At 37.5% G+C, this 25716-nt stretch overlaps 2 protein-coding genes across 2 annotated transcripts; both read left to right on the top strand.

Moving 5' to 3' along the window:
• The first annotated feature begins 1000 nt into the window (after window positions 1–1000).
• Window positions 1001–3704, top strand: LOC121648805 (cytochrome b-245 light chain). The gene is made up of 6 exons (XM_041999585.1): window positions 1001–1172; window positions 1468–1537; window positions 1972–2046; window positions 2158–2241; window positions 2441–2522; window positions 2890–3704. Exons 1-6 carry the CDS (start codon window positions 1115–1117, stop codon window positions 3079–3081), a joined length of 561 nt encoding a protein of 186 aa, XP_041855519.1. The 5' UTR covers window positions 1001–1114; the 3' UTR covers window positions 3082–3704.
• A 1418-nt stretch (window positions 3705–5122) lies between these two features.
• tcf25 (transcription factor 25 (basic helix-loop-helix)) lies at window positions 5123–25623 on the top strand. Its single transcript, XM_041988879.1, has 18 exons — window positions 5123–5485; window positions 8066–8209; window positions 8317–8382; window positions 8630–8751; window positions 9514–9579; window positions 9724–9806; window positions 10752–10882; window positions 11754–11853; window positions 13861–13954; window positions 14101–14193; window positions 16161–16266; window positions 16364–16523; window positions 16686–16773; window positions 16996–17154; window positions 17331–17421; window positions 18287–18366; window positions 18479–18554; window positions 25198–25623. The coding sequence occupies exons 1-18, from the start codon at window positions 5255–5257 to the stop codon at window positions 25363–25365; spliced, it is 2058 nt and encodes a 685-aa protein (XP_041844813.1). The 5' UTR covers window positions 5123–5254; the 3' UTR covers window positions 25366–25623.
• The last annotated feature ends 93 nt before the right edge of the window (window positions 25624–25716 follow it).

Consider the following 25716-nt stretch of genomic DNA (forward strand, 5'->3'; position numbering starts at 1 on the left):
CGGTAGGATGCTGATTTTATAATGTTAAACCCTAAAAACCACTGGAGCACATTGTTTTGTTGTTGTTGTTGTTTAAGTTTATGAACAAAACAGGCCATTATAAGCACTTCAATTTATTTTGTGTATGATTCCAATAATTGTTAACATTTTCTTAAGAAAATTCGCTGAGTTTGCAATGAGGCAGCGGACGAGTCTCACCTCACATCTGAATGCGCGATCCCATACACACCGAGCTGGTATGGTGCGCGCCCGTTTCTGTTTCTCAGTATGTCGCAGCAAGTTTATAGAAAGATTTATTATATACCATGACTTTCTACAGTCTGTAAAATGTCTTTAAGTGTGTGACATAATTGTTCTCGCTGGTGAGACAATGAACTGCGAAATAAAAGTCATAAAGTGAGGCAGACAGAACTTTTCTGCACCTCGAGGGGGCGCACGCGAGCTGGTGGGTGCTTGTTGCTACTATGCTATCTAAAGTCGGCAGGTCAGCGGTTCAGCTTCGTCTGACTGCCCAGGTGGAGGATTACAGATGTAAATTAAAATGAAAAGACTGAAAGCACGCATACAGGAGGAAAGACTTAACTCTCGGATGGTCCATAATCTCTATTTTTTTTTTTTTTTTTTTTTTTTTGGAGGAGTATATATGCTCATGTACTGCATATACAAAGACAGGTTAGAGCACAATTGGATGTCAGGTTTTTTTAAAAAAAATAATAATAATAATGTGATCCTAAGTTAAATATTCTACTTTTTCTTGTTGTCCTCTATCAAAATTTATTAAAACATCAAATTAGCAGAAGAGATGAGATATGAAACATTACCAGTGGTCAATATGCTGCCAGTTAAGTAGATGTTGAGTTTTACAACAATTGTAAATCTGAGTCATTGCCTCACCAGCCATGGACATTACCGCACGTCACCGTCTGGTAAGGTGGACTATTCCTCTCCTGCGATTGTATTCGGAAATGACGACTGAAACTGGGACTGGCAGACATAAGCCCTGCCTCTTCCAGTCCCTCACGTCTAGTAAACACACTTAGTTCCTTTTAGAGATTATTTAGACCGCGACTCCCCGCGAGGAAACTTTTAACAGACTGTCCAGCGGCTGAACGCAATGGGGAAGATAGAATGGGCGATGTGGGCCAATGAGCAGGCTCTGGCTTCGGGGCTCAGTGAGTATGAAAACTTTATTTTAGCGTGAAAAGCAGCAGGAATAGAAATTAGGTGATAATATATATATATATATATATATATATATATATATATATATATATATATATATATATATATATATATATATGTGTGTGTGTGTGTGTGTGTGTGTGTGTGTGTGTGTGTGTGTGTGTGTGTGTGTGTGTGTGCGTTAGACTGAATGCACGTACCGTTCAGCATGGACTTGCCTCATTCTGTTGAGTCCCAGAAAAAGGTGTATTGTTTAATTTTTTTCTTCCTGTTTCCTTCTTTCAGTTCTTCTAACTGGAGGGATTGTAGGAGTGGCTGGCCAGTTCAGAGGCTGGCAATTTGCTGCTTATTCAGTGTATCCTTCACACCTTTTACCACATTCTGATCATCTTTGAAAAAGTGAGACTTCACGTTTCTCTTTAAAACAGCCCATACATATTTACAATAGCAAGTGTACATGAAGAAAATCATTTAAATATGGCACATCAAAGAACAGGCTGGTTCACAGTTATGTGCTATATTACCGTTCAGACTTCGCAGTATTTTCCTCCTAAGTGGGGCTGAATAATTTGCTTAAAATGTGCCAACTTATTGATTCTGAAAATTTATCAGATATTTTTCTCCTTCTCATTATTGTACGAGTCCTGTTCATAATTTCTTTTTCTTATTCAGCCTGCTCATGATCACTGTAATGTGCGGGTTTTCTTTTTCATCCTGACATCCTGTCTGACTTTTCTTAAGGGATTTTCATTTCAGTAGTATAATAAAATAACCTTGACCAATAAAAAGTGCTGCAGGGGTGTTTGTGTGTCTCCTTGAGTATCCCAGAGGCAAGAGAGCCAAAGGCACAAGTGTGGAAAGAACGTAAGCATTTACATATTCTGGCAGCTAATACTGGCAGTACTAAAATGACCAAGTTCTGTGTGGATCACCTGTAAATTATGGTGCTTACTACTGTGTTATCTTGTCTTTCAGGGGCCAGTACTGTTTCACAGTATGTGTCAAAGCCTTTGGGCCGTTGACAAGGAACTACTATGTCAGGGCGTTTTTACATGCTGCGTAAGTTTATTAAGCTATATTTTAAATGAACCGTCTTGCGAAATGTATTTTTGAGTTGGAATCAATGTTGAATGAACCTATTTTCTGAGCCACCTTCCTCTTGTTCAGCAACATTCCCCTTGTTCACAACCAACAATAGGCTGGCTGTATTATAGTCTATTGTCTTAAAATCTCTGTTTATTTTTCTTCTTTTTTTTAGAATCTGTGTGCCTGGAGGTTTCATGCTTGCTACAGTCCTCGGGTGTGTCTGTCTTGGCATCGCCAGCCTTATCTACCTTGCAGTAAGTCTGTAACTTTTACTAGTTTTTTTTCTACTCTAACCAGTTTATTATTTTCAAAATTGATAAAGTAGTTTGCTGAAGCAGAGAGTGACCTGTTAATGGAAACAAGGAAATGCTAACTAGGAAGCGCTTGCTTCACACCTTTGTTGAGACATGACCCTGTAATTATGAAACCTGACCCATGGGTGAGACTGAATTCTTCAACAGTTCCTAATGTGGAAACCAATGTTAGAAAATGTCCTAATTGGCATCATTTTCTTAATATTGCACCCATATTTGGCCATGTGACAAAATATAATCTTTTTATAACAAACTTGTTTAACTTGATCTCACAGCCAGTCTTCACTGATATCACCCTCCTTTCTAGGCAGCTATCCGAGGTGAGCACTGGGAACCCATTCTTCCACGGAAGGATGTGCGAAAGCCAGTTGCTGAGAGCATCAAGAGTCCTCCACAGAATCCACCACCAAGACCTCCTGCAGAGATTCGCAGGAAGCAAGCAAAGGACCTTGAGGGAGCAGCCTACGACAACCCCATGTCTGTTACTGCTGATGAGTAGCCAGTGCAGTGTCCTGTCCTCTTTATGTCCTCGCCTTAAAACCAGTCACAGTGAGACACCATCAGTCTATGACGATGAATGAACACTTTTCTGAAGTTTAGTGAAGCTAATAAATGGACAACACAATGAGTACCCTTTTTTTTTAACTCAGAAAAATGCCAAAGAGAGAATTCAAAGAAAGATGGATGAAGTGAATGTTGTATTTTTGCTATGTTTGAAGGAAAAAATAAACATGTCACATAAGATAAATGCTGCATGCTGCTAGGTGATAACGATGAACAAATAATGCCAGTTTTGTATACTGGAGGTATGTCAGTGTTTATTGCTCTGATAAAAGTTCTAAATTTTAAACCAGTACAAGTTCTGTGGCAGCCACCAACTTCAGTACTCACACTGTATTCCTAACCCCTTATGTAGGCTAACTGTGTCTTTCTTGAAGGCATCTGATTAGAATAGGATACAGTTCTAGGATTTTTTTTATATATATATAATTTATTTTATTTTATTTTTTATTTTTTTGCCATATTATTTCTTGGCTGTAACTGGTTGATTTTATCCATGTATTAGATTCTTTTTGATCAGACTATTACTGTGTTGAAAATAAATCTGTTGCTTTCTTTGAATCATCATCAGTAAGCTTCTACTTTTCTACTTTCAAGTTGTTTCCTCTGGCAAATTATTTAGAGAAATTACTTTTGCAACTTCCTCTTTACACAAACACATTTGAATTTCAACACCTTGGAATTTCCCTTTCTCATCTCAAGTCCTTTTTTTAAATAACATATTTGGCACATTGCCATTCATTAGATGCTATGTAGGAAACATTTATTTATTCATTTGGCTGTCAGACACATTTCACATCTTGGTGCCACTCAGTCATTTATGTTTTGAGCTGTTTTTTTTTTTTATTTTTTTTTATTTTGTTTTTTTTAGGGGGGGTGGGGGGTCACGGTTGATCTGTTCAGCAGTTACTATTTCTTTGGAAACCTTTGAAAGACAAGAGCACTTCCTCATTTTAGACAGGAAGACAGCGCCAGCTTAAAAATTACTTGAATCTTATTGGTGTTTCTAAGTTAAATCCTTCTAATATTTTGTTTGCAATATGATCGGTATCTTGTAGTTTTCAAAATTACATGTATTTTCAACCAGAGCAGAACACTTGGCAATCTGGCTGTTTTGTTCAGGCACATTTGTTTAGATAAGAAGAAGTCTACCCCTGCTGCATGAGAGAATTACAGTTAAAGTGTAGGAACCGGTGCATCAGATTTTTGGCCAGTTAAGAAAAATAAGTTAATTTACTGCAAAATTCATAAAAAAATTATGGTTCCTAAAAGTTTCTCTCTCTTTCTCTCTCTCTCTCTCTCTCTCTCTCTCTCTCTCTCTCTCTCTCTCTCTCTCGCTCTCTCTCTCTCTCTATGTCTCTCTCTCTCTCTCTCTCTCTCTCTCTCTCTCTCTCTGTCTTTCTCAATATAGACTTATTAAACTATCCATTTGCAAAAAGAGTGATTCTGCCTGACATCAACCAATTAAGCTTATAAATAGAACCAACCAAATTCATATAACGTGAATAATGAGCCAGCTCTTAAAGAACATATAAGATATTGTAATTCAAAGTAACTTTCCCAGTTGCTTTATCTAAGTCCTGTTTATAAGTACATATGATGTTTTAAATAGTTGTTGCAGTTATTTAAATTCCTTCATATTTGTCTTTGACCTGGACTTATTGTATTACGTGTCATATCAACATCAAAGGTTTTACATTTGAAGCAACAAAAAGTGGACTTAGCTGAGTAAATTTAAATCCTGTAAATTATCCTGCTTGTGCCATTTCTTTTGGTTCTTTTGGTATTCATATGATTTATGTTGACTGTTTTAGTTTGATTTACATGGATACTTTTGTATTTGAGGAACTTTGTATACGAGGAAAAAAAAGGTTGATGGCCAAAGTTAAACTGATTCAAAAATGTGTTTGTTATTAGTGGAAGTTTTTAAATTTTCCTGTAGAGGGCGGTAATACAGAAAGTGATGACACAAAATTCAGAAGAAAAAGACGACGAAGAAGAGAAATCCAATAAAATTCACCCTCATTTCATTGCTGTGTTTTATCTGTCAGCTAAAAAGAAAACAATCCTAGCTGGAAGTATAGAAGTGTATGTGACCTTTAAACAGTAAAATGTCTAGCCGGGCTCTGCGAAGACTCAGAGGGAAACAGCGGGGTCAGGAGGCCTTGGACCTCGGGGATTTAGGAAGTTTGGATGACAGTCCGGAGGAGCAGGCTGACGGTGAGGCTGAAGAGGAGCAGCTGGACACGGCTAATGTTTCTCCCCCGTCTAACAGCAAAGGCAGCCACCCCAAGGGAAAGAAAAACAAGCCTCAGAAAAACTTGGGTAACATTTATGAACTGGTAAGATCGCCGGGTATGCCTCTCCCAGCACTGTTTAGCTTGTTTGCTTGTTGGCTAGCCCCGTGAAGTCTGTTTATTTCTTTGCTAATTTAAATATACTAACATGCGTTACTTTGGTAAAGTTAACTAGATAATTGTTTCATTCTAAGTTGTATGCACCGCCAACCTAAGGAAAAAGAAAAAAAAAAAATGGCAGGAAAGGTTGCAAAGTGCTGTCCAACAATGTGTTTGCTAACCATACACTGATAGACGGAGTAGCTGAAATATTTAGTGGACATTTAGTGGGCGAAGCACCTTGAGATTAGCCATCTACTCATGAAATGTTCCTTAACTGAAATATAAATATAAATATATATATATATATATATAATTGCCTTTGGCAAAACAACATAAATGAAAACTGTCAGGTAAACATCAAAAAGGCTAGCTGTAGGTGGACTCAGAGTAACATGTAAACATGTAGATGTACAATAACAATATTATATAAAATAACTGAGGAAAATTGTAAGTTGTTCAAATGGGGTAATAGGTCAAAATGCCATTACTGTAAAAGAATAAACAAGGTGTGAGCTTTTTTTTTTTTTTTTTTTTATCTATGTGATGCAAAGATGCTCAAATTAATCTGTATAGATGCTAAACACACTTTCTTTTTTCAGTTATAAGCAAGAAATTATGTTAAAGCGGTTCTACTAAACTTTTGATAGATGTTCATACTTTGGTACCCATTAAGAAAGACTTAGTTTATAAGCATCCATTCTCTAACCATTAAAGTCAGCCTGATGCTAATTCTGGTGTCATCTCTTGCACTGCCACTTTCTATCTTTCTTTTCATTGTTTCCTTCAATAATGTCCTCTTGGGTTTCTTTGCTGGCTCAAACATGGTGCACATTAAAAACAGCCAGTGTTGATATCTAGTTGCTGCTGTATGATTTGGTGCCATAAGTGAAAGGGAGCTATAACATAATGTCCTGGGCCAGATAGGTAGGTAGGTAGGTAGGTTTCTTAATGTTCAGATCATATTCTGAAACTTTCCAAGCTTTAATATCTTTGTAGTGTAATTGTATCCGCGTTTTAATGCCTTCTAGCTTAAAACAAGAGAAAAAGAAGAAAAAAGTGAACATACACTTCCACACCTTAACGACATGTTTTCTTCAACAACACTTAACATTTAATTACAGGATGCTTTTATCATAAGCAACATACAAGTTCAGATTACTAAAGGTTGTAAGGGTTTAGTACCATGCTCAAGGACACTTTAAAATGTGAATTGTGGAATTTCAGGTTCAACCTTCCAACTAATCCATTTTCCCTCCAAAGCTACCGTCTTAATTTTTAATTAATTGTTGTTGAATCTCTCTATATTATTCATCACAGTTAATTGTATTTAATTGCTTTCTTCTCTTTACTTTTCCTTAGACTCTTAACAAACTGGAAAATTGAAATGTATAGAAATTATTGTTCATTATTGCAATGAAACCTTTAGAGACTATTTTAGTCTGTAAAATATTAGAAGTATCTTATAACATGTATGTTCTTACTTACCTGTCCAGAAGAAGAGATGGCTCTGAGTCAGATAGTAGCATTGTTAGCTCTTGCAGTGCTCTCCACTTTGGAAATACAAGGCCAATGTTAATCCCGGTTATGTCCGATAACTTCTTTGCCAACAACCAAAGGGTTTTTTTTGTTTGTTTGTTTTCTTTTTTTAGAGGTAATGTCAGATCCCGGTTTTCTTCTGCTTCCACCATTTCGCTCATAAAATATGAGCTGCCATTGTTCGCTTGGCAATTTACATGAACGTACATGAACACGCAGCTGGACTGGCTTTTAAACACGGGGTTGGACATCTCAGACATACAGTGTGAAATATCATGCTATACTCTAGATTAAATTATACCTCTAGTTCTTTACATAGCGGTTTTTCTAATTCCTTCAATGTAGAAATAATTAATTTCCTCTTATTGCCTATGATTATTAATTTGAACTATGATCCTCTTTATTTTGTGTAACAGTTAAGTTTTGAACTATCTCCAGACAGTAAAAACAATCCTATATGACTCTTATCTTTTGCTCCGTTTCTGCCTGTCTTTTGTTTCCTCTCTTCCTCCGATAATGTCTCCTAACGTTTCTTTGCTGAATGGTACGCGTTAAAACCAACCGGTTTGTTTCCATCTGCTTGCTAGCTTGTGACATGTAAACAAAGTGAAACTCAGCTGTCACACAACATCCCAGATGGAAAAAGTTGCATTGTGTGGTTTTTCAGCTGCGGGACGCTGCTGGGCAGCGGCAGCTTCAGAAATCCACATAGTAGATGTCACTGTGCCATCAGACCAGTCTGGAAAGCGTAGTTTTAAGGTTGAAAATTTATGGAGTGGGTCTTTAAATCTCAATCATAAACACACAGATCTGGTCTCTGAACATGTGGTATTGGATTTGTTTTAGATATGGAGATGGTTTGATGTCACAGGGAAGAGTAGGAGAGTTTTTAAATACAATTTTCTAGCCATTTGAGGGTTTGTCCTTTGTTTAAGCAACACTTAATCCAATAACTCCTGAAATTGTGTTTTGTTTTTTTTTAACTAGATATGTGAGGCAGACAATGAGGTGGAGAAAGTTTCACCTGATGAAGAGTCAGAGAAACCAGACAAAAATAAAGCAAGCGGTATGGTGAAGAACAATAACAGAGAGGCTAAGAAAGATACAATGGATGAGGAAGTGTCCACCAAGGTAAAATTCAAATGATAAAATAAGGATGTCTTAATACAATCTTTCAGTTTGATTTTATTTTTTTTTCAAAGGGGAATCTTTTGACTCGTATCTATTTTCTTTAACAGTCTGGAGACAGAGTTAAAAAGAAGAAGAAAAAGAAGAAGACAAAAGTGACACAAGAAAATGGACAAGTAAATTTGTAGTTTATTTTGCTTGATAAGACTGCTGTAAAGTTTAGCTACAAACTAAACTTTCTACTTGCTTTTAGTTAACACTTTATCATATCATGTAACACATTACATTGTCTTACAGTCATTCCTTAGTGCCATACTCTACATACTCATTGTAAAAATTGTGTTTTTTAGTTTTTCTTATGAAACAAACAGCAGTTAAATGTTGCCACAGTGTAATAATGGTGTTTTTTTAAATTGCTTTCAGGATGCTGTGGCAGATAACATCGATTTACTACTGGAAGACTTGGAGCAATCCAATAGTCTGAGTCTACAAAGTGAGGATTGTGGAGGCTGTGACAGAAGAACTGTGCTGCATGTAGAGCACAGGTGTGGATCCAAAATCCTTTTATAAAGAGATGCATAGACTTTGCTTGGGTGGCAAAATTATTCATCTTGATTTATACCTGTGCACAACACTCAGGTTTTAGTTCACTATTTTGTAAAAACTCATTGCATTTGAACAAATGGATTGGCTTAGATTTAATTGGCAGGAGAAGCAGAAAATTATAATCTGATAGACCAGAGTGAGGATGGGTGGGAGGGCTTGTAGCTGCCAGGAAAATCCAGGATTTTATGTGAAATTGGTATGACATGATCTGGTGAATGGTGGGTCTTTTAGGTTTATGTTCTCTACTCTCAAAGCCACCATGAGGTGGCGCTTAGCTCACACAGGAAAAAACATGTAGGCTGTTGCCTACTTGTGGAGATGGAGGGAATGGCTTTTTCACTTTGCCATCAGAAGCAAAACACCTGTACTGAAAGCAGGTTTCATCAGTCCCACCAACATGGAGCAGGAAGTCTGCACTTGTTAGATGTCAACCACTTGTCAATTAAATGTGTAAGCTTTGTGAAGACATTGTGTCATTGACAAAAACAAAAAAAAAATGTCCCGAACATCCAGCTGATCAACAACCACTGAGGCTTTTTGATGAGTTCTACTTATCATTTTGCATCCATGGAAATCTAACAGTACGCGCCCCAGTTCATCGATGGAAGAAACGGATAAATGTGTAAAAATTAACTAGGCCCAAAACAGTCAGAAATACTTTTTTGCTTAAATAATTTTGCATTTCTGTGTTTACTCATAAGAAATCTCAACCCAGAGACGGAGTTGAAGAGATATTTCGGGGCTCGAGCTGTTCTAGGGGATCAAAGGTAAAAGTTGGAGGGGTTGTTACACATTAAAGATGTGCTTGTTTGTATTGAAATGACCTACATTATTTAACTCTATATACTGGATTGCAGTAAATTCATGCTCAGTTTTTTGGGGGTTTTTTTTTTTTTTTTTTTTTAAACCAGACCTCGGCAGAGAAACAGACAATTTCACCGCAGCACTTGGATGACTAGTCCAAAGGACAGTTGGCCTCGCTTCAGCCGCCCAGGTAGATTTTTCGGGTTTAGACTGAATTAAAATTGCATCATTCATTGTCAGTTTGAATAAATTTTTGTTAAAATTTGGACATTGCTCACAGCAGTAATGAGATTTAGGCATACGACTTTACTCTGTTAAAATAAAAAGCGATTTTGTATGTTATCCATTTCCTCATCAAAATGCATTAAACTGTACTTTTAACAGTTGTATGTGCAACCTTCCATCGTTAATCTTTGTAAAAGTTTACTGCAAGTTATATTGCTGCATATCTAGATTTCCCAGGATGAGGATATTTGTACTCACATGTATGTGCATGTTCCAGTCTCAGAACAGAAAGGAGAAACACATTCAAAAGGACTGAATAAATTGTGTAAAACTATTCTATTCAATTTAACCCCTCTTATAGCAGTTTAGAGCTTCCTATGTACTCTCACAGTAATGTGTATACTTTAAATTGGTAAGATCTTTATAGCCCCAAACACAAGATAAATAGTTCTCCAGTTTGTTGTTCACAGAAAGCACAATTATTTATTAATAGCGAGAGCCTTTTACCACCTTAGTAACTAAATATATTTTCATATTTAGGCAGTAGAAAATGGGCTGAAAGTTTCTTAGGATAATGATGTCATCACAAATACTGCCTCTTTATGAATACACTCAGTCACCATTCGTGACGCGTTGTCTTTCTGACAGATAATTGTGCTGTGGCTGCATTTAAAAAAAAAAAAAAAAAAAACTCACGAATATCAGTTTAAGTTTGAGTAAAAGTAAAAATTCAGCCTGACCAGTACACACATTACAGTGTTTTAGATGTGTTTGCTACTTGCCCAGACTATCTTTTGTTAATAATTGTGCCCAAAACATTATTTTGTTGAATAATTACATGTTGAATATAAGATGTATGGATTGTATTTTATTTAGTTTACTGTTAACGCTCTGCTTTATGTCTCTTCAGGAATCTCAATGAGCTTACTGGAGTCAAAGGATGGCATTCAGTACTTTACCTTTGAGCACAGTCGAGACTACCAGCAAGTACAGTTCAAGTTCCTGGATGCTGTTGAATCCATGGATCCCAACAACATTGTGGTAAAAGAAAGAAAGAAAAAAAGAAGTTATTGTCCATATCCAAAATCCTGCCTCATCTGTGTCATTACAAAGTTCACATTTACATATAAAAATGGTGTTCTACATAGTTTTATTACTTAATAATTACTTATTATATACTATATATATATTATATTATATATATACTTATTAATTAAAAACTAAAATTTTATTCTCAGCAAATATCTTTCTATCTGAAAGAGTCAAATCCAAACTGAATAAAACTTCAAACTCCCCAAAAATAAAACAATTTACTAATGGGAATAATAAAGTAAAAACAAAACACATGAACTTAAACTGGTGGTATTTGACTTAAATATGTATTAATTTTTTGTAGTTGTATGTGGAAAACTTGACTTTTTCCATCTCATACATCAAAGTAAATTCAACTTAATCTTGCATTATTATAAGACTAGATATTATGGCTGGGCATGATGATGTCTGGGATGATGATGATTTGTTGCATCTGTTCCCACCCATCTGTCAGGGAAGCTTGCCTTTGTGATTCCAAAAATGGGTGGGAGGGCTTGAAGCTGCCAGGAAGATCCAGGATTTTATGTTAAATTGGTATGATGTGATCTGGGGAATGGTGGGTCTTGTAGGCTTATTTTCTCTACTCTCAAAGCTACCATGTGGTGGCGCTTAGGTCACACTTCAAAAAACATGTAGGCTGTTGCCTACTTGTGGAGATTGATGCTCACCTGTTAGTGCTGGGATAGGCTCCAGCTTACCCCCGACCCGTAATGGACTAAGTGGTACAGAGAATGAATGAATGAATGTTTCCAAAATGTAGTTATTTGTCAGTGTCGAGTTCCACCAGATTGATTATAGTCTTCTCCCTGTTTCTTTCCAGGCCCTGCTTCAACTCAACCCATACCACATCGATTCCCTCCTGCAGCTTTCTGATGTCTGCCGAATACAGGAGGATCAGGAGATGGCCAGGGACCTCATTGGTGAGGATCAAGTTTTCTTTTCAATAACACAAAATTAAAATATTAAAACAAACTATAACCAATCTATTTAGCAGTAAGACAAAAAATGTCTTTGACTCAAGCCCGGTCTTTTTTAACAGTAGACAAGTGACATAGCTTACAGGCAAACTGACTGAGTATAAATTTAGGAATTTCTTTTATTTCCATCCATCCATTTTCTGCCACTTATCTGGGGTTGGGTCATGAGGGCAGCTGCCTAAGCAAGGAAGCCCAGACTTCCCTCACCCCAGCTACATTTGCCAGTTCGTCCGGGGGGGTCCTGAGGCGTTCCCAAGCCAGTCAAGAGGTGTAATCCCTCTAGCATGTCCTGGTTCTTCCCTGGGACCTGCTCCTGATGGGAAGTGCCCGGAACGCCTCACCAGGGAGGCATCCAGGAGGCATTATGACCAGATGCCCGAGCCACCTCCTCTGGCTCCTCACAATGCAGAGGATCAGCGACTCTTCTCTGAGCCCCTCCTGGATCACCAAACTTCTCGCCCTCCTTCTAAGGGACAGCCCGGCCACCCTGCGGAGAAAACTGGTTTCGGCCGCTTGTATTCACGATCTTGTTCTTTCGGTCACTACCCACAGCTCATGACCATAGGTGAGGGTAGGAACGTAGATCGACCGGTAAATCGAGAGCTTTGCCTTTTGGATCAGCTCCTTCTTTACACGACAGACCGATGCAGAGTCCGCATCACTGCAGACGCCGCACCGATCCACCTGTCGACCTCCCGCTCCATCCTTCCATGAACTCCTCCACTTGGGGCAGGACCTCATTCTCGACCTGGAGAAGTCACTCAAGCCTTCACTCCACTCTCTACTTTATTCGGGATACTTTATTTTACTTTATTTTTTTATTTTAAGATTTCTAGGCCTCTATTAAATATTACAGCTGGGCACAGTTTATTTTAAAGTTGCTTGTATGAAGGTTTTTCAGAGTGAAGTAGAAGTTAGGTGCCAGACAGTCGTTTCTGTTTTTGCCGGCTGGATACACGGGCTTGTTCTGTTCCAAGTTTGTCATTTTACAGACAACAAATTTTGTCACAGACATGAAATAAAACAGTCTCTCTTCAGACAATTATCTGCTGGTTAGTGCAGGTCTGTTTTTCATCATTGCTAAGAGGGACCAGTCAAATACTGTACGTTTGTTAATGTTATTGTTATTTTTTTGTCATAGCAGAGTCAGCATGATTATTATACAGTTTTATAATCTATGTTGAACTATGGAGAACCAAATACAATCCACGGTTACTCTGTCAATGATTTTTGTTTTATGTATATTGCATTTTAAATGGAATTAGTGTGGCATTGCATCCTTGCAGTTAAGAGATCACATGACTAATAGTTGAAAACATCTAATTTTATAAATTTAAACAGTGATCAGTGTATTTCAGGTGTTATATTACCTTATATAATGTGTGGCATTATAGCCACTCGTTAGAATGACTTTAAACAAAAGTATCATACTCAGGCTAAATGACTAATTCTTGTTTTTTGTTGTTTTTTTTTTTTTTTTACATTTTATCAGGCTGAATAATTTCAGAGCTGTGTACTTTTGCACATAGTGAACCAACAAAACGGCCACTGTTAACAAGTCAGAGTTCATGCAAAGCACAATGCTACGTTTATATCACAGGCCCTGTCCTTAACGGGTTAGCTAAAATAGTCTGAGGACCAGAGGGGTAATTTAACAAAGGGCATTTGTCTTTCTTCTGGGATAATTTCATTACATGCCATCAGCCAAACTAACAGGACAGAAGTAAGACGGTGGTTTTCAGTTCTTGTATTTTTAGGATCCATAGCCTCATCTCCAAAGCTTAGTATATAAGGTTACTGCTATCACAGCTCCTGTGCTATAGTGGTGTGTATGTGTTTAATCCTTCTCTCCATAAATGAACACAATATGGTCTTTCTTTAGCCAAAATGTTATATTTTAATGGTTGAGATATAAATAAAAATTAAGATGTCTTCTTTTTTTCTGCTCAGAAAGGGCCTTGTACAGCTTTGAGTGTGCTTTTCATCCTTTATTCAGCCTGACATCGGGTACCTGTAGGCTGGATTATCTCAGACCAGAAAACAGGTATGGTCTTTCTGTTTTCCCCTGTTTAAGCCTTAGTTACACATCTCAGTTTTGTGAAACATATGTTTGACCCTAGATTATTGCTTTACACTTAAATGATATTTATGGACACAGCAATCTGGTAATTTAATAAACTTTGTTTGCAGAGCATTTTATCTGGCTCTTTATAAGCACATGATGTTTCTGGAGAAGAGAGGATGCCCACGGACTGCTTTGGAGTACTGCAAACTCATCCTGAGGTATACCAACGCCAGCGTTTTAGGAAAAACAGCCGTAAAGTTGAATTCGTAACGGGGGGGATTTTACAAGAAAAATCCACACATGCTTCCTCATTCAAAAGTTAAACAACTAAGCTTTACTCAGATATTACAGCCATGTTTCTTTTATTATTATTTGATCTGCTCCCATTATTTTTGACCATTTATTTCTACACAAAAAGACATTTAGCCTGTTTGTGTTGTTAGGGCACCCTTTGTCTGTTTGAGGGTCACAGTGGTAGATGTATTTATGTAGTTTTAAAAAAGAGATGTGTGTACATAAAATTGATATAGTGAGATGCAGGTTAATGTGATATAATGTGCCTGACACAGGAGGAAACCACGATTAAATGATTTACATTTGCATGGTCATATAGTGAATCTGAAAAACAATATGTGTTTGTATGCTGTTGCTTTAAAACTGTTTCAACGCACTGCTGCCATTAGTGTGTTATTGCTTGAGCTTTACAGCAGTTAACTCTGACTTTGTAAGAGTGACATACTGGTCCTTTTGTAACACAGGATAGTTGGAATGAAAAATAAATTGACTCCATCTCCAACCAAAAGCTAAATTTAAGGAATTTAGCTGGTCATCTGCCAAAGCTTCAGCAAGTAGTCTGACAGCAAATAGTTGAGGAGTCATGCTTTGCTGCTCTTTCTTGTGACTTACTTCTAAACTCAAACTAAATGTCAGCTATCACTAACGGTGTCTTTTAAAGTCGTTAATCGTGCTTTTCCCATTATCTAGTAAAGCAAATTTTAAAAAATATTGTTCAACATAAAATGCCCATCAGGCATGCTTCCATCACCTGATTTGGAACAAATAAACTATGTTATGCAATGTATTACACGGCTGTACTATAAGCTATATAATGAACTGATGTAATAAACTCAGCAGTGATTGCTTGGAAATAAATCTGCAAGGTGAAAGATAATTTAGAATTTCATTCACATAATCAATTATCAACAAAAATGTTTATTTTTTTATGTATGATTTTATCAAGCTTATTTAATTTACATCATTAGTAAGTGTAGTGTGCTTCCTCAAAGTTTGTTTTGAGTCAGCAGCTATTACTATGTCATGTACGCACTGAAGCTCAAACTGCTGACCTTCAGTTTGAAAACAACTAGAGGGTTGGACAGTACAGTTCCCAGCTGCTGGAGTCCCAGCCACACTGACTGAGCTCATCTACAAACTGTGCTGGAGTCATAGAGCGAAATAAGTAATACTATAAAAGACTTTGCAGTGAGGTACAAAATGACTATTTTCCAGTGCCAAAGACAATGGATTTGGTATTTTGTCGGATGGTCCACATATTTTCACAACTGCTCTGGACTTTGTGGCACCATCAGCACGTTCTTACGCTCTGTCACTTTTTGTACATGTCGAACCATGTGTAGAAACTGCTGTATGTAACCTTTTTTTCTTTGTGTACCTGTAAACAATGACTACATGATGCCCCAGGTCTTTAACTGGCCCAGAGGATCCAAATGTTTTTATTTAACAGTATTTCAAATATTTGAGTCAATATGGGGCAGCACGGTGGTGTGGTGGTTAGCACTGCAGCCTCACAGGAAGAAGGTCTCTGGTTCAAATCTCGACCTGGGGGGGGTTTGAACCTTGAGGGCGGTGGCCTTTCTGTGTGGAGTTTGCATTTTCTACAGAGAATAAATGAATGATTCAATATGCTGGGAAATTGAATAGAAACACGACTACTGAAGAAGCTTTCTTTGAATTTCCTTTTCCTTTTTCTTATTTCATGACTTCAGTTTATGCATTAAAATGTTGTAATAACAACATAAAAGTTGAATATCAATTGCAGGTTGGTTTTTATCTAACATCTCAGAGATTGGGATTAGTCTCTAATTCAGCCATCAGCGCTTGCTCCATTCATTGGTTCCTTCATGTACATTAATTGATCGTTTGCTTGTGGTTTTCTCTGTTCCAGTTTGGACCCAGATTCCGACCCACTTTGCATGCTCCTGCTCATTGACTTTCTGACCCTGCGTTCAAGAGAATACAAGTCTCTCCTTCAGTTATATCAAGACTGGGAGGTAAAGTGCTCATTTATTTGCAGCATGTGCATATTTATATGCAAGTGTGCCACTTGAGCTCTTTGAGTGTGATACAGGAGGTATTTCTCATTTTCAGGAGCACAGAAATCTGTCTCAGTTGCCAAACTTCGCATTCTCCACGGCACTTTGCCGTTTCCATATTAGTCAGCAAGAAGATGTGGATCCTGACGAAAGTCACAAACAAAGACAAGAAGCTAACCAAATGCTCCAGAATGCTCTTATTATGTTCCCTGGAAGTAAGACCCTCAGAATGTAACCACTATCATCAGGATATAAGTACTTAGATGCATCTGTCCCTCAGGCAGTTTGTTAAAGACATCTATAAGTTACTACAGCATATGTAAAGTGTAAAAGAATATTTTAACCAGCTAATGTTGTTGTGAATATGCTCTCTGCAGTGTTGATACCTTTACTGGATCTGTGCACTGTGCAGGCAGATGCTGCAGTCACCTCCCATAGCTTCTTTGGTCCAAAGAGTCAAATAGGGTAATGTATTCTGCCTTTGTCCCCTTAACATTTTTCCATGAATGTTAACTTTATTAATATAGCGTAGCATGATTTATCTTTCTAAATCATGCAGCCATGACAAATCTATTATAGGACTGCTGCAGTCAATTTCACAGTCTTTATTTTTAGCTCATATTTCTATCAGTTTTGCTTTTACTCCTGTGTCAACTGGAGCCCCCATCACTCTTTCTCTGTCTCTAGGCAGCCACCAGCTCTGGCTGAGCTGACAGCTCTGTATGTGGGGAGAACATACAATCTGTGGAGAGAGGCAGCTGTCATGCTTTGGCTGGAAGAGTCTGTGAAGGAGGTGCTGCTTCGAGTTGATGCCAAAGACCCTCTTGTGGAGGACAGCCAAAACAAGTTAGTTGTAGATATTCATTGTTTGTACATTTATTGCAACTGTAGATTCAAATTTGCTAAACAGATGTAATTGGGATTTATTCACCAAAGAACTGCCTCTTACCCCCTCTGCATCTTGTTTCTCTTTATTGATAAATGGTTCTCAGTGCCTTTATCCTCACCTGCTTGTTTTTTAGAAGAAAACAGAGGTACCAGAGTGCACCAAAGAACATCCATCGCCACGTACTCCTCTCTGAGATCAAAGAAGCCACTGCAAGTCTGCCTCTAGTAAGAGATCAGAAGCACAGTTCAGTTTTCAAAACTATTAACATGTTTGTTTTTTTCTTTTAAAACTTAGACACAGAAAAGTGCAGAAAATTGTAAACCCAATGCAAGTTTCTCTAAATGTGCAAGTCTTTGCCAGCGATACACTGCTTGTTCATTGTATTTTCAGCTGCCTCACATTTAGCACCGCTTTATGAGTAATCTTAAAAAAAAACAATTAAGCTACATATTATTCACACATTCCACAACATCCTCTGTCTCTGTTCACTATACAAACTATATGGGATGCTTGCCAAAGATACCAATTTTCAATATGAGAATTTAAGATAATAAAATCTTGTTAATCTTCAGCGGAGTGCATGCCCCAACAATCCAATTAGTCCCGATTTATAAATTGGATTTCATGCTACCGAAAACCTCTGTGGATGTAATTTTAGAAGAAAGTGATGCCAGAATTGAAATGGATTTAATCCTCTATAAATGTGACCTCATATGACTTTTATTTATTTATTCCATTATTTTTCTTTTATTGGTTACCTACCATTGACCCAAAACATCAGAGAGACTACTTTGTGGCCTCATCTTTCTACCTGTGGATAAAGTCCAGATATTTCTTTTAGTCTGATTTAGCTAAAAATTGATCTGGCTTGAGAGCAGCAATCACCCTCTCTGGATTTGTGAAAAAGTTAAGCATGTATTAAAATAAGGTACATCTTAAATATTTTAACAGGTTTTTTTTTTTATATATATTTTGTCCCAACAACTTAGTTCTGCAGCTTGGTTTTAGGAAATACAACAGCGTCAGGTGAATGGTGGTCACGGCATCTGCGGATGTGATGTCTAACTCTGATATTTTTGCTGCCCTCAGGAGGTAACCACTCAGCCTGTCATGGGTTTTGACCCTCTGCCTCCACTGGACTCAGTGATATCATATACACGACCAGAGCGGTAATGGTGGACCCAAACATCTGTACACAAATACAACTTTTTACTAAATAAACATGCTTTATAGGCTTATGCTTTTTGTTTTTTCTTTTTTTTTCTGTATGTGAATATACAGGCAGCGTGTAGGAGCATCTAATGAAAGTACATTATCTCTGTTTTTCCGGTCTCTGCTGCCAAACTTCAATATGCAGGTAAGCTTTACAGATCAGGAGAAATGGCTCTGGTGGGCAGGTGTGTCTGGAAAATTGATTAATTTAGGATTGTGTGACAGATGTTTCACATAGAGTTAAAATTATTGTTAATGCTCATAAATAATAAAAAAAAAATTTAAAACGTTATTGAATTGTTTTTTGCAGTTAAATGAAATGTTTATTTAACTGCATAGACATTAAAAGAAAACACAAATTAAGATCCCATGCTATTCATGTGGAAAAGCCATGTGATTAGCAGCTGTAAGTTCCGACAAACAAGTCATTTGTCTCTTAGCAAATCCTGTTACTCTGAGCTCAGCGCTCAGTCTGTATTCACTATGAACTGCCTGCTACAAAGAATGTGAAGTGACTCGGTCACGAAAACTGTTCCTGATATTGTCATTTCCTGCAGGCTGAGTGTTGGGTTGCAATTCCAGCAGCTTTTGAATAACAGAAGGGCGAGGGTGGTTTAGCATAACATAAGAGCCCCGAGCTTCAGCTGAAGCCAAAGGAGGTTCAGGAGGCTTTGATAAACTACCAACAGCTACAGTAAAAGAGATGATTAAAAGTTTATGCTTGTGCAATGTGCCATCCATGATGTGGTGGGTGTTTTTTTTTTTTTAGTTTTTTTTGCTGATCTATTCATTTTTTAGATATGTAGTTTATGACTAGAGACTTTCAAGAAACCTTCTGGATCATCAACACACTTGTCAGTTTGTTGACTTTAGAAACCTTATGTGACTCTCTAATATAAAAAAAAAAATTGGTTATTGAACTAAAAACGCATAGATTTGTGACTAAATTCTTTTTCTTTCTTATAATTATTATAATAGGAAGCAGTAGTAGCTTTAGGGAGTTTCCTCCTTTTCTAAAACATTCTTTAGTTTTTGCTCATTTTCATGACATTATATCCCATCCAGAGAATGAGAAGTGATGCAGTCCTGTAAAGCCGCTGTTTTCTGGTTAACAGTTGCAAATATATCACAGATTATCCATTTATCAAGCCCTGCAGGGCTTGTGGTATCTTCTGAGCTGCTTAAAGCCCTGGGAAAATATCTTAACACACATCTTTGACTGATGGAACATTTCCTCCAAAGACTCATGGTTAGCCTAGAGGTATGATGGCTGAGAATTATCTAAGCAGGCATATGACCTTTTTGTAGTTAATTCTGTCTTCCATTTTCCTGTGTCAGTACAGAATAAAACAATAACAACATTCACAAAATGTTTGAGTCCTTGCTAATAATGATGCATATTTATTATTTATCAATGTGGCCAGTTTATACATTCAGCTCAGTGTGTTTACAATGACTTAACAATAATTTAGTCAATCTTAAATGTTATCTGGTTTTATAAGCAAAAAAATGCTTTAGAAATTAAATACTTATTAGTTCCTTCTACACATAATCCAGCTGTTAAGGCCTATGTTTCTGCAGCTTATGAAGCAGGAGGAGGACAAATATACAGAAGACCAACACAGGATAAACAGAACAAAAATAAACAGGACAGTGAGACATATTATGAAAAAAATCACATTTTTTTTCTTAACTTGCCAACATTTCTTTGGGTGTCTGAAGTCACTCCCAACTCAAAATCTCTGGGGCAAGAAAAGAGTTCTTTGTTTCGTTCTAGCTAGAACTGAAAATATACCATCCATTGGGCTGTTTAGATTTGCAGAGTAAAACTCATAAAGTTATTCAGCCTCTTTTCTCAAAATCTTCACTTAGCTTTACCTTCAGATGATGCTGCGTTTGTACCTTTAGAAGTTTGAAGTTGAAACTCTTTTGTTCTTGCTATTAATATCAATTCTTATTACACGTTTTACATAAGAAATGAGCTAATAATGCTCTCCCAGTACTTTGTCTTGTTTGGTTTCTATCCTGACAAGAAAACTTGATGTTTTTTTTATTTGTACACGTTGACTGTTAAAATTCTGATTTTCCAAGTGTCAGTGAATGCATCATCAGGACAGCGCTTATAAAAGCCTAACCAAAACTGACATTGGTTAAATATTTGCCATGAAAGCAAAAGTTCTTAATGTTGGCCTTTCATAACACTGGGGAAATGAGTACAGTGCATTATCCTGTGCTTTGCATGTCAGCTCTGAGTACAGAATGTATTGTTACCTCAATAATGGTTAGTACAGGGCATAATGATGGTACTGCTGGCTTTTGTTTAAAATTTGATGAGATAAAATTATGTTAATCGAGATTCTATTAGATGCTTAGAATAAAAAAAATGATCTGGTTATACTCCTTGTGCAGCGAGAGTCCTCAAACAGGCTTACATCACTCATTTTAATCCAGAGCAACGGCAGATGTGGCTGTCTGTTGCACACTTAACAAAAACAAAGACAGACAGAGGTTGCTGTGGGGTTTAGCTGCAGTGTACAGTTTGATTTCAACAATGCAGGCTTGCAATACTTCCCGCTGTACATCATTTAATTTATTTCACTTTCTGTCCATGTGTCGAGTTCAAAAGAGTTGCTATTTAAAAAGCTGGAGAAACATATAGTACCAAAATTAAAATTTAAAGTTTGGAAACTTTGAGATTTGTAATTGGATTTAAGGGGAAAATGTGTCCAAACTTTTGACTGGTAATGTAGATTGACATAAATATTAATTTTGTCGTGGTATCAGTAGGTGAAGAAGACAATCTGTAGAAGAGTTGATGGTTTTATTACTTCTCGTCATTCATTTCATTCATTCATTCATTCATTTAATTTTTATTTTGAACATTAGAAGAATGATTACAACAAACGAAAAAAAGTATAAAACAAAATACTGTTCAAAAAGGAGTGGGAAGAAGTTACAAAAAACTTATTGAATTCCAACCACATTGCTCCAAACAATTAATTTAGCTTTCCTTCTGGTGCGAGTTTTATTTTTTCTAAATTTGTACTGTCCTCTTAGAGGATACCCTCCCTCTATATTCCTGAACAAATTTTGTATATTTTTAGGCAACAAATTTTTACTTGCTTTATGCATGATTTGTGCAGTTAAATAATTTACAATGTCTGTAAGTTTTAATAATTGATTGAAGAAATAGTGGGTGAGTATGATCACGATAACTGGCTTTATGTTTTACACGAGTGGCCCTTTTCTGGAGAGCAGTGAGTGGTTTTATTGAAGTGATGTAGTTATTGCCCCAAATCTCAGCACAGTAACTAAAGTTTGGTAAGATTATAGAACAATATAACAACTGAAGTGATTTATAATTCCAAAGATCCGAGTAAAGAACTCTACTCACATGTTAATCATAATACATTGAGTGTAATATTTCTGTGCTGAAAGAAAAGGATAAGATATAACTTTATTAATCCCACAACGGGGAAATTTGTGTATTACTACAGAAAACAAAGTAAAGAAAGCAATTAACAAAATATAAAATACAATGATTAAATACAAATACAATAAAATAAAAACTATGTACCACAGTAACTAGTGTTCTATGTACAAGCATTCACAGTGTGCATTATGGAGGAAGGGTGATGGAAATATGGAATTAGATAATACTATCTGTATGTATTGACATACATATATACACACACACACATATATATATATCTACCCATACACGTACATATACTGTATATTCATACACTTATACATTTTCACATATATACACATACTTACATAACTGTCTACACACCACTGAGGTGCATTATGTGTGTGTGAAGTTGTGACAGTGGAATAAATGACCCAAGGCTGTACTATAGATGGGGTCATATTCTCAGTACTGTACTTGGTACAGTAATAGAAGATTTAAGCATCAGCTTTTGGATAAAATGGAAACCATTCCAATTAAAAGTAAAGTTATGATTTTAACTATATAATCAAACAAGCACCATGTGGTGTGTGTGCATTATGTGGGTATTTCCTGTGTGAAAGCAAAATTGAAAGAAAGCACTGAAACAGCAAATAAATCAACCCCATTTCTGCCCATTTGTTTTATTTTTCTACAAACACAAACCATAGAATAAACTGAAAGATTATTTCAACAGTCTGTAATGTTTAGTAAAATGAACTTCCTCTCCATAAGAGGAGTCAAAAGCTACTTGGAATTTAAGGATGATGTGTGTGTTGCCTGAAGAGTGGAATGACTCTGATTTATATCTAAATAAAGTTAAACAAGGGAGGATTAAGAATTTTACAGTCAGGTGCTCAATGTGGAACAGTGTGTACTCAGGAGATCATAAACTTAATGTATTTTGTCCACTTCCAGTGTGCAACACAGACCAACCACAGTCCCAGTAAAAAGTGCATCCACATATACAGACTAGTGGTACACACTTAATGTTAACAGATGTGCCGATGGCATGTTTCTATCTGGATGTTCAGTTCATCCTGATCATATTATTCTCTTATGAAGAGGAAGAGATGCAGTATGGATAAAATAAACATACTTAAGGCTAAGAATAATATACTATCAAGTTGTTCTTTTTAAAATATCATACATGAAGGATAGAAAAAATAGCCCCTCTAATAATACATTCTGACCAAACAGGCTTTGTTAAAGGTAGACATTCCTCTACTAATATGTGTAGATTAATTAACATCATAGATTATTCTACTCTACATATTCTGGAATCCACAGTCATTTCTTTAGATGCAGACAAAGCATTTGACCGAGTAAACTGGGAATTTTTATTTGCAACATTAAACAAATTTGGGTTTGAGTCCTCTTTAATATATTAGATAAAATATTATATAACAACTCAAATGCATGTATGAAGACCAATGATCAAACTTCTCCAAGCTTCTGTTTGCAGAGAGGCACCAGGCAGGGCTGTCTGCTTTATCCATCACTTTTTGCTATTTTTATTCTCGAATCAGAATTCTTGAATCTCTATGCCCCAATTAAGCTATTATCAAAAATCTATAGACTAATAAATCAGCTAGAATAAATAGCTAAATAAGCTAGATAATTCAATCTCTCTCCTAACTATAAAATGGGAGGCTGACTAATCCAATAACTTTATTCAAAATGAATTGTCACAAATGTTTTAACACCTTTAAAATAATTAAGAATTCAAATGTCCAACTAATACAATTCAAAATTCCACATAGAACTCATTATACAGGACAAAGGATGTTCAGGATGAATAGAATAGAATAGAAATACTTTATTAATCCCTTCAGAGAGCCCTCAGGGAAATTTGGGTACCAGTAGCAATACAACACCAACAGTAAAGCAGGACAAGCACAAGACACAACATATACAGGTACAAAGCAAAATAGAGGCAAATAGAATGCAATAAATATAACAATAATAACAATAAGATAAGTTAATAAAACAATATAAACAAGCATTGCACACAGTAGAGGTGGTACAGATTCCCAGTTCACTATTGCACGTATAAGTTATTGCAACTGTTTGTATGGGTTATTGTGCATGTGTTGTATCAGGCGGACTGCACACCTCCCTCTCCCCCCTCCTTCTCCCCCTCCTGCCTAATGCAGAGTTGTACAGTTTGATGGCTCGGGGGACAAAGGAGTCTCTGAGCCGGTTGGTCCTACTCTTGGAGAGGAGCAGCCTGTTACTGGTCAGGCTTCTCTGTGCACTGATGATAGTGTGCAGAGGGTGACTGAGTCTGTCACAATCAAATATTTGCTCACACTGCACTGACAACACGATTGAGAACTATTTCCATGCCTTGTTGTCCTGCACAACTGTCCGCAAGTTCTGACCTCTGGTATGTGAAGTCATGGCAACATGGCTTAAATGTAATATTCCTGCAAACCCCACACTGTGCCTACTAGGTGACTTGTGTGAAATTAACATGGCAGTTAACTCTGCACACATGATCCTCATGGCATTATGCATCGCAAAGAAAACTATCCTTGTGAACTGGAAAACCAGAAGTAATCTGTGTATTCAGCAGTTTAGGAATCTCTTAGTAGACCACATCAGTAGTGAGACTGTGTCTGCCTCCTCAAAGAATCAGTTAGCTGAATTTCACTCCCACTGGTCCTGTAGGTGGAGGATTGTGACCTCGTTGCTTTGGGGATTGGATATTGGCAGAGGAGGTGCCTAATGGCTGCGTGGTGGGGAAAACTTGGTGGTTTCCCGTGGTGGGGATCTGGGCTGTTCCGCAGCGGGGGGTGGCTCTGTGTCTGGCCCTGTCGGGGGCTGTGGTGGGTCTGCATTTGGGGTCCCCTCGTCGTAGCTGGGTGTGGCCACTGGTAGGGCCTGGGTTGGTGGGTGTTGGCCCTGGGCCGGGTGACTGGGCTACTTTGGGGCGGGCTGGGTGGGGATTCTGGGCTCTGGTGCCTGGGGATGCCCCCCTCTCTTTTGATGGTGGAGGGGTTGGTTGGTGCCAGGGGGTCTGGGCCTGCCCGGGTGTGCTGCCACGGGGTGGGTTGGTGCATGCCCTGGTGTCTGATTGCTGCCCCGGGATTCAGAGTATGGCCTGGGGGCAGAGAGGGGTGTAGGGGTTCGAAGGGGGGCAGAGTGGGGTTCAGGGGATCGTAGGGGGAGGTGCTGGGGCGTGTTTAGGGGTAAGACTGGGAGGTATGTGTGTGCGTGTGTGCTTATGCTGTGTGTGTGTGTGTGTGTGTGTGTGGAAGAACAAATATTTGAATTAGAAATGGTGGTGACTTTAGAACTGGGTAGTTTAATTGAGCTCTCTTTCACTCTCAAGGGTGGACCGAGGCTGGAGGATGACATGGAGGTGGCTCGAGCTGGCCAGGAGCTGAACCAGGAAGTAAATCGTCTGATGGTGGCGATGAGGGACATGCTGGCAAACATCCGGTTTCAGGAGCCACCAAGAGAGGACAACCCCTATAGAGATGAGGATGAATGGGACTGAGAAAGGAGAGGAGGATCAGATGTTGGACAGGACTTGACATACAAAATAAACTTTAAAAAAAAAAGCAAACATATACTAATTCTCCATAATTTAAAGATATGGAATAGGACAACTAAAAAATGCCTCTTTTTTCTTCTTTAACAGTCAAAATATCAGATTGCTGTACTCTACTTATGCTTTGGGGTGATCCAGGTGGTTCTGAACATTGAGGGCTTTCTGACAGTATCAGAAAACAGATTAAACCTATTGTGTCACAAAGATGAGCAGTTTTTGTCGATATGAAGCACCTCTCCTCTTCATCTCTCTGGCCCTGAAAGGTTTTCATGTTTAGACGATGCTAACTGTTTTATG

This window comes from Melanotaenia boesemani, chromosome 1 (genome assembly GCF_017639745.1).
Source record: "Melanotaenia boesemani isolate fMelBoe1 chromosome 1, fMelBoe1.pri, whole genome shotgun sequence".
Taxonomy (NCBI): Eukaryota; Metazoa; Chordata; class Actinopteri; order Atheriniformes; family Melanotaeniidae; genus Melanotaenia; species Melanotaenia boesemani.